At 38.5% G+C, this 8,643-nt stretch overlaps 1 protein-coding gene across 1 annotated transcript; it reads left to right on the forward strand.

The window, feature by feature from the left end:
* The first annotated feature begins 460 nt into the window (after positions 1 to 460).
* Positions 461 to 5,736, forward strand: LOC141438652 (uncharacterized). The gene is made up of 6 exons (XM_074102525.1): positions 461 to 524; positions 754 to 892; positions 1,278 to 1,328; positions 2,043 to 2,127; positions 4,344 to 4,421; positions 5,282 to 5,736. The coding sequence occupies exons 1-6, from the start codon at positions 461 to 463 to the stop codon at positions 5,312 to 5,314; spliced, it is 450 nt and encodes a 149-aa protein (XP_073958626.1). The 3' UTR covers positions 5,315 to 5,736.
* Positions 5,737 to 8,643: the final 2,907 nt, after the last annotated feature.

Genomic DNA, 8,643 nt, shown 5'->3' on the forward strand with positions numbered 1-8,643 from the left:
CGCAATTCAATTCCCTCACTGTAATATATAATTTTCGATTTCCTAGTCGAGAAACTCGCGCAAGAAAGAAGAGCTTGGAACTCAGCAGCGAAGCGAAGTTAATCAGCTACCTGGAATCAGGTGCTGCTAATAACAATACTAATGAAGAGGTAAGTTCATTAAAAAATATAAAAAAATAACCCAAAAAAAATCTGACTGCAAAAAACCATGAAAATAATTTTCTTCCACTTTAAAATTGGTTCCTCAGCCTGAGCCAGCAGGACCTACTTTATTACTTCTGCCGACTGGTCCTGAGGTACCGATTTCAAACTGGTAGATTTTTTCCAATGGTTTTTTGGAGTTAGATAACAAAATTAAATTATTCCTAACTGATTACCAATTATTGACGTGTATACGACGATTAATGGCTTGTTTTACATTAAATCACCATAGTCAGTGTTTTGTGAATTTCTTTTTACAGATGAGGAGAAAACACAGTATGGAATCATCTTACAGTGCCATGAAAGAGAGACATAATAAACAAGGTAACTTTACATTACGAGCCTTTATTTAGTTTTGAAACTATTTAGAATCTGACTTTCACCATTTTCAGTCAAACTTTGTAGAATGAGGGTAGAAAGAGTGTTGTTTAGACGAGTGTTGACAATAAATGCCAAGCTAAACTAAATTGTAAGGACATTTTCTATTAATCATACAAGCACATTTTATAGATCTGTACTTCCAGTACAGTGAGTAAAAAAAGCTCATTTACAGGTGCGCTGGTGTCGGCCGGCTTCAAAGTGTCGACGACCATCCGACCCGACGAACAGCCGAAGGACGACCGCGACGATCTGTCCTCAGTCCACAAAGACATTGACGACATGCGGTTCGATTCTCTTAGGAAATCATACAGGTTAAATAAATAAACTACCCTTAGGTACCTTACCTACCTTCTCTTAGGTTAATGATAAGTAAATTATCCATATTACCTTCTGTATACAATCGGACAAGGTCAGCGCGCGCAGCTCGATAATAGTTCCTTTAATTCTCAGTATTTGTTAAAAAAATGTTATTCGATTTAAAAAATTTACTTCTCTTTTGTAAAAGTGGTATACTTAGAATTTCATAGGCAATAGTTTGTCACACACTGAAGGAATGGAAAATTAGTTACCAGCAATTTGTAGTAATTCTAAAATCGATACATAACAAGTACATCGGTAGTAAGGAATGTAAGAGGAGACGGGAATTTACATACCTGTCTATAAGCAACATACCAAAAGCCTAGCTTTTATTTTCAGCCAAGAAGACTTATCGGAATGGACGGATGCAGAACGACGGATTGGGGAATTGTGAGTACCTCTGAACTTGGGCTGTTATAAAATACTACAGGGTATAATTTTGAACGTGATCCTACATTAGTGTTTCTAGCTTAGTTAATGCTGGACAATATAATGCATTAATTTACTCATTTGTTGAAATTAGGCAGATAAAATGTACCCTGTATATTAAAGAGCTTTAGGCCAGTTTACTCGTAGACCTGCAAGAAAAGTCGTGCAAGTGACCACTTAAAACTACCTACTTTGCTTCACGGCCTCGCAATGTATTGCAATTTGCAAGATTTTTCTTCGAAACTATAATAGAAATCAAACTTTTCTTGGTCTTTACCTCATTATGTCGAAACACGTGAGTTTCATTCTACTGTTCGTTCGAGAGGATGTAGTTAAAAATGTTTTTCTTTTCGAGCAAGAAACTCATTAGCTATTCAAGGTTATAATCTAAACTGAATATTCTTCGGAATACTGGCAAAACAACAATTCTTCATCCTTCAAAAATCCTTCATTGTGTCTTGTCAATTGTTTGTCATCTGTGTTTGTTTACTTATTTTGTACAATAAAGAGTTTTACATACATACAGTTCAGATTAGAATTCAACGATCCTCGTGGTTCGAGGTTAAGAACCTAGTGGAATGAAAAATCCTGATAGTCAAACATGGCTTTTTCAGACCCTCGATCATGTCACACATGTACTCGTAATAACACGTAATTTAAATTTCATACTTTCAGAACCTTATCTGAAGCCCGTTCCGTGGGCGGAACCCTGCCAGCGAGCACGGGACGAGCGGCATCATCCACTCGCTTAACACACCAGGTAAAACTTCCATACAACCATGTGGTCGCCGTTTAGTAACTGCTACTTCTTTCTTTTAAAGAAGTAGTAACAGTTACGACACTGATTTGTTTATTAGGAATAGCTGTAAATTATAATATACCAACACATGATAGAAATAAGTTTTATAATCGAATAATAAGTGAGCATAGAATCTATGGCAGGGATCCGTGCTTACGCAGTTCATGAACAGCACGGATACGTGTCAAATGAAAAGCTCCACTTGACAAAAAAGTTTAATTCATGGAGAAAAGAATGGTTCTCCTTTTGTATCTCTACATTTCTGCACCTTTTTTTTTATTCGACTGGATGGCCTTTCGTTTTCGTTTAATTTTGTTGCACCCAGTATTATCAAAGAGTGCCATGTAAAGATGTCACGTTAGATATTTGCTCAAAGCACAGCGCAAAGCACACACAGGATGGCAACAGGTCGACGGCGGGCATTTTACGTACTGTATGTGAACAAAGTCACATTGACGGCGGGCGCGGGGCGAGGTGCGCGCGGCTGCCTCGGTGTGATGTTGTACATACACTGCCATGAGCCACGTAAATAGACCCTTCGCACTCCCGACCTGAACCGCTGCCGTTCTGTGTGTTTTGCGCACAAAGAGACGTGAGAGAGTGTAAGTACAATCTTCACATAACGCTCGCTGCATGTGGGCCTCAAATATTTAGCAGCTAGTGAAGAACCTATAGGAAGACCATCACTACACCACGTGCTAGTGTTTCTGCACCAGATCTAAGAACTTTTTAATCCGGGGCAAAACTGCATTTTGGATGCCATTAGCACCCCCATTTCCTCCCCCAGCCATGCTTCAGAGACTTTATGGGTGATTAAAATATGAAAATTATACTTGTGTGCTTGTGTGGAGGTTTCAAAAACCCTAGTAAGGATGAAGAAAGCCACTAACTCAGCGCTGACCCTGGGGTAGAGCCAAAAGTGGTCGCTCTAGGCGCCGGATGGCAAGGGGCACTATTTCCAGTTTTAAAATTATGATGGCCCTTTTTGAGCGGCGCGTAACCCTCACAGCTATAGACGCGGAATTGGCTTTAGCTGATCAAAAATCATAAAAGCGAAAAAAAAAGTTTTTCTGTCAACACACGTCTTCTCTAGTTGGCCGAGCAGATCGGTCTTTGTCGCTCATGTTACGGGAAATAAAGCGTTTTTATACCAATTTTGCGTCGATAGGTGTAGGGAGACCCTAAGGCTGCGTTTCCACTAGAAATGTGCGAGTAGTGTGTGTGTCATGAACCAATAGAAACGCTTTATTCACTTAACCTCGCTTAGCGCTGCTCTGAAGGTGATTTTCCACCGGCGAGGAGACGAGACGAGGCGAGACGAGAATTGAAATTTGTATGGCAAATTTTCAATTCTCTCCTAGCGCATCTCGGTGGAAATAGTAAGCATTGACGAGGATGTGCGAGACTTGAATTGAAATATTTGTTGTTGTAAAAATAAACCGTATTACTTCCGACATAGAGTATAAATTCAATGTGCTTTTCCACCGGCGAGGCGAGACGAGAATTGAAATTTTTGTATGGCAGCGGCCGCGGCGGCTCGCGGCGGGCGCGCGATAATGCAACAGCAACACGCTTCGCGCGATAGGTGTTTTGTTGTTCGTTGCTGCAGGGCTACAACAAAATTCGAAAATCGAAGTTCGTATCGTACCGTCCCTCTCACTCTCGTATTAAATAATATAAGCGTTGGAGGGACGGTACGATACGAACTTCGATTTTCGAATTTAGTAGTACTCTTTATTACTTGTGAATACCGTCATGATAGTACAAGCCATGAACACGAAGCGCGACCTCTGCAACTATCCTTATCACACTTAAGTATGTTATTTGTGCGTGACGTAGATGGTTGCACGGCTCTTTTGTGTTCATGGAGTACCCACTTTTTAACTCTCACGGTAACTATTAATGTCAATCGCGAGCTCGCGCGGGCTCGCGATAGCTATTAAAGTAAATTTTTAGTGGAAAAGGGCCAGTGGTAATTCTCGCCTCGCCTCGTCTCTTCTCGCCTCGCCGGTGGAAAATCACCTTGAGAATAGGTAAATGAAGCGTTTCTATTGGGTCTTGGCCAACGTGTATCTCTGGTGAAAAGGCAGTCTAAGCGTGTAGACTTACTCTACCTTGACCAAGGGCTAGAGGCGGCGTTGCTCCATAATATTCTTCTGACCCCATGGTGTTCCCAGGAGGCCCACACGATGGCAGAGCGCGACCTGGGCTCCACCTTCCTCCTGCCGCACGTGCACCTCTATAAACCGGACCTTGTATGTATCTCCAGCACCTTTCAATCTTGATTCTGTCTTGCCGGCGAAATATTATTTCCAAATGTTTCATTTTCCAACTCACGATTTTCTCTGAAACCATACTTTTTTCTACAAAACCGAAATACACTGAGTTTTTTTCTGGTTTTGGAGAAAATTGAGATTTGGGAAATAAAAGTTTGTCAAATGAACATTTAGGAATAATACTTCTGCGAAAAGGTAAGATACCTTCATTCTTTGCTTACTTTGGAGACCTAGTCCTACCCAGCAATCGGTGTCTAGTTTCCCGTGATATTTTTTTTTTACGAAGCACTGATGGATGCAAGTGACTGAGTCGCGACCCACTATCTAGTATGAACTTAGTCGCGTGACACCATCGCGTGGATCCTAGTCCTTTATTTTAATTCATACTAAGCATTGGGTCGGGTAATCCGGTTGTGGTCGTGTGTTGCGGTCGACGGTCGCGCTCACCGGCTACTTCGCAGCTCCTGAAATCCGCTGCAACTGAATGCGTTCGACAAATTCACACTTCGCTCACTTCAAACGCGTCGCCAGTTTTTTTTTATTCGACTGGATGGCAAACGAGCAAGTGGGTCTCCTGATGGTAAGAGATCACCACCGCCCATAAACATCTGCAACACCAGGGGTATTGCAGATGCGTTGCCAACCTAGAGGCCTAAGATGGGATACCTCAAGTGCCAGTAATTTCACCGGCTGTCTTACTCTCTACGCCGAAATACAACAATGCAAGCACTGCTGCTTCACGGCAGGATTAGCGAGCAAGAGCACACATAGAGCGATTTTGTAGTAGGTATCATTATGTTCATTAAAGCTAAAGGTTTAAAAAAGTTTTTCTTTTTCAGACAAGCGACGTGTCGGAGTTCGATTCCCTGTGAAGTTCAAGTCACGTTTATGTTAAATGGCTTTACTGAGTAACTTGGCGTTAAATTTTACCACCAAAGTGAAGACTAATTTATTTATTTTACCTTGTAAGTTTGTCATTTTACGGGCCGTGCTCCCGTACCACTACCATGAGTTTTCAGTGACCATACTCGATAGCGACGGCGTAAATTATTTTAGAGGCGCTGTACAATTCTCCATCGCTATCGAGTACAGCCACTGTAAACTCATGGTAGTGGTACCGGTTAGATTCTCGGTATAAGTAATCGAGATTAATCACTATCTTGAGATTATGATTATTACACTAGCGACTCGTGGCAATTTGGTAGCGCTAGTGATGAGACAAACTAAAAGTACAAGAGTCTATATAGATCGTTTTTAATATTGAAAAGATACTTTCATTACTGAGACTGCGACCAAAAGGTGTTATCAAAAGGTAAAGTTATCAAAAGAATAAAGTCAGAAGCTAAGCACATATCAATAAATATTGACATGTATCTTATTACACAAAAATAAATATCAAAGAGAACATCAGTAAAAATACGCTGCAACATTGCAGAAGAATGTTTATTTTACATATCACATCAGTCGAAGTCGAAAGATTGCTTTCTTACACCAAGTGTATTTTCTCAAATATTATAAGATAACTTCCAAAAAAATACAACAAATATTAATTGTCTATCACGAATGTCATATATTCAATGATTGAAAATACTTTTTCTAATTGGTTTCTTTTGCTCGACTAATACAGAAAAACATTGTCACATCACTAGTCTTTCAGAAACCTCAAATGCTACCTCAATACCACGGGTCGCCGATGTTTAAATGATGGTCGCAATCGACATAGATCCCGATTGTACGAGCATCGAGCAAGTTTTACTTGTCTAGGTCCTATACTACCTACGAAGTTTAAATTTCGAACTTCGTATCTTGCCGTCCTACTGACGTTTATATTATTTAATACGAAAGTAAGAGAGACGGTACGATACGAACTCCGAATTTCGTAGTAGCCCCCCTGGTACTACGTGTCTAATTACAGTACAACCAGAATGTCAATTTCGCTCGGGACTTGTCGGTTTTCTTCGTTTTACTGACTATTACTTATTCTGTGGTTTTACTGAAAATTCAATTGAAAAAGAAAAAGAAAATCGATCTTTGTTTCGATTTCCCAACGACATTAGCATACTGGTTGTACTAATTTTGAAAGTGTACTTACCTATGATGAAAACATGGAGGATGGATAATAACAAAGATGGCGATGTTTTTGTTTATATGTAGGTAACTGTTTTAAATTTAGTGGAAGCTTGTAAATCTAAATAGGTGATACTTGCAGCTACTGAACTGCAGAAATGTGTTTTGTGTATAAAAAAAGTGCTGGCTTGTTGTTATGCTACATCTTGTGCGGACTCAGAACTGTCAAACAAAGAATTTGCATACAATTTTATGCATTACAATTTGTTTTGTTACGGCTTATAATTCAGCGGAGTTCACCTTTTTATTGCCAATCGATAAAATTTGTTATTGAACTAATCATTATAAAATCGATTCATAGAAAACTGTAATTGTAAACTTGTTCAAGGGGTCTCGAAGGAACACCGATTGGTGTTTTTCTACATGCATCTCTGCTTACTTCCATCATCCATGTCAAATATTTGGAAATTGTAATTAACTTTGTTGATTTCGTTGTTTTTTTTACAAGCAAGTTATATAAAAATGCCATAATAAATATAAGCATTTTTAGATATAAGCTTTTATGAGAATTATTTGAATAAGAAATCACGTGCCTAGTTAATTTATTTATTAATTGATTTCTTATTTGGAAAGTTCTCAGTTCCTTGCGGGAAATAAATAGGTACTTGTACTGTCTTATTTAAAGAGCTAAAGTTTTTTTTAGAATTAAGTAAAAGCTTGTACAAAAATTGAAAGTTATCAGTTTCATAGTTTAGTTTAGTATATCGTATGCTTTATACCTTTTTAGTTACATTTGTATTATTTTGTTTTGTTTTACATTTAAAATAAATATTTACATTTATTGTATTGTTTTTGTAAACACATACCATTTTAATGAAGTTTTTATAATTTTATGTAAACCGAAAAAAGTTCAGTAAACAGAAAACAGCCAGGAAAAAAAACGTATTTTCTATCTGTGTGTGTAATAAGTGTGTTGAGTGTTGAAGACAAACTGGTGACTCACTGACTTGTTTGTCATAATATTTGTAATTACCCTAAGCGACACCGAGGGTCCCGTACTTTGTTTCCGTACAAATCTACGAATATCTAGTGTTAGCAGAGCCCTGCTCCTAAGCAATGTACGCAGTGTAAGGTCATTTTAGATTGATATCTGGCATAGACTGACAGACATAAAAAAAATATAATATAATTTTTTGTTAAAAAGCTACCCATAGATTTTGATTCCATTGGCAATTTATACGGAAACACATTTTTAATTAATAGTATCTTTTGATTACGTTGACTTAGAAGTTTTATTTTTTCACTACATCAAGGGGTTTGATTGATGTAGTGTGTGCATCAAGGGGTAGCAAACCCGAGTACCTACATTTCAACTTGTTACTTCAACGCGTTGCTGAGAAAAAGCACAGTATAAAAAAGGAGCAGTATTCCGTCTCGGCAGCGTCCTTGATATAATTACCTACGCCGGCTCGGTACACAAACGCGCGATAGGGCTGCCTACTCTACTAATTGTTACTCTTTCAGTTATGTATTTGATTTGATAATGTCACATCTACTGTCACATGAAATTTAAAGTAGGGAAAAGTTTAGGGAGAGATTTAAAGATGGACTAAGTAGTGTTTAACAAAAATGAATTTACTTTATTTTAATAAACCACAAAACGTATTATGTTTTAAACGGTTTTTATTTGGCTTCATCACTACGAGTACGTATATTTGTTACCTACAAATTATCTACGGAGAAGTACCTGTTTGCACCTCTTCTGGGATGTGCGAAAAGCTTTATTGTTGAATTATATTAGATTAATTTAAACATCCGTACCCCGAACAATACTGTTTATATCGTTTTGACGTATTAAGGTACGTAATAAATGCGCGTGAGTCCGTACGTAACCGCCGGAGCACTCGCGACTGGTGGTTGCCGAGGTATGCTGAGAATTCGTGGCGCGTAGGTATAACTCGCGTTCCCGCCGTTGTATGAAGACGGCGTACTGCTCCTTTTTTGTACTGTGGAAAAAGAGTCTTGACAGACGAACTAAGGAACAATAAAGTGATTTTTTTTCCCTAAAGTATGGAACTCTAAAAATAAAATAAAACAAAAACTTGAACAGTAAAAGGTAACAATAATACACCTC

The sequence above is a fragment of the Choristoneura fumiferana genome, chromosome 19, assembly GCF_025370935.1.
Source record: "Choristoneura fumiferana chromosome 19, NRCan_CFum_1, whole genome shotgun sequence".
Taxonomy (NCBI): Eukaryota; Metazoa; Arthropoda; class Insecta; order Lepidoptera; family Tortricidae; genus Choristoneura; species Choristoneura fumiferana.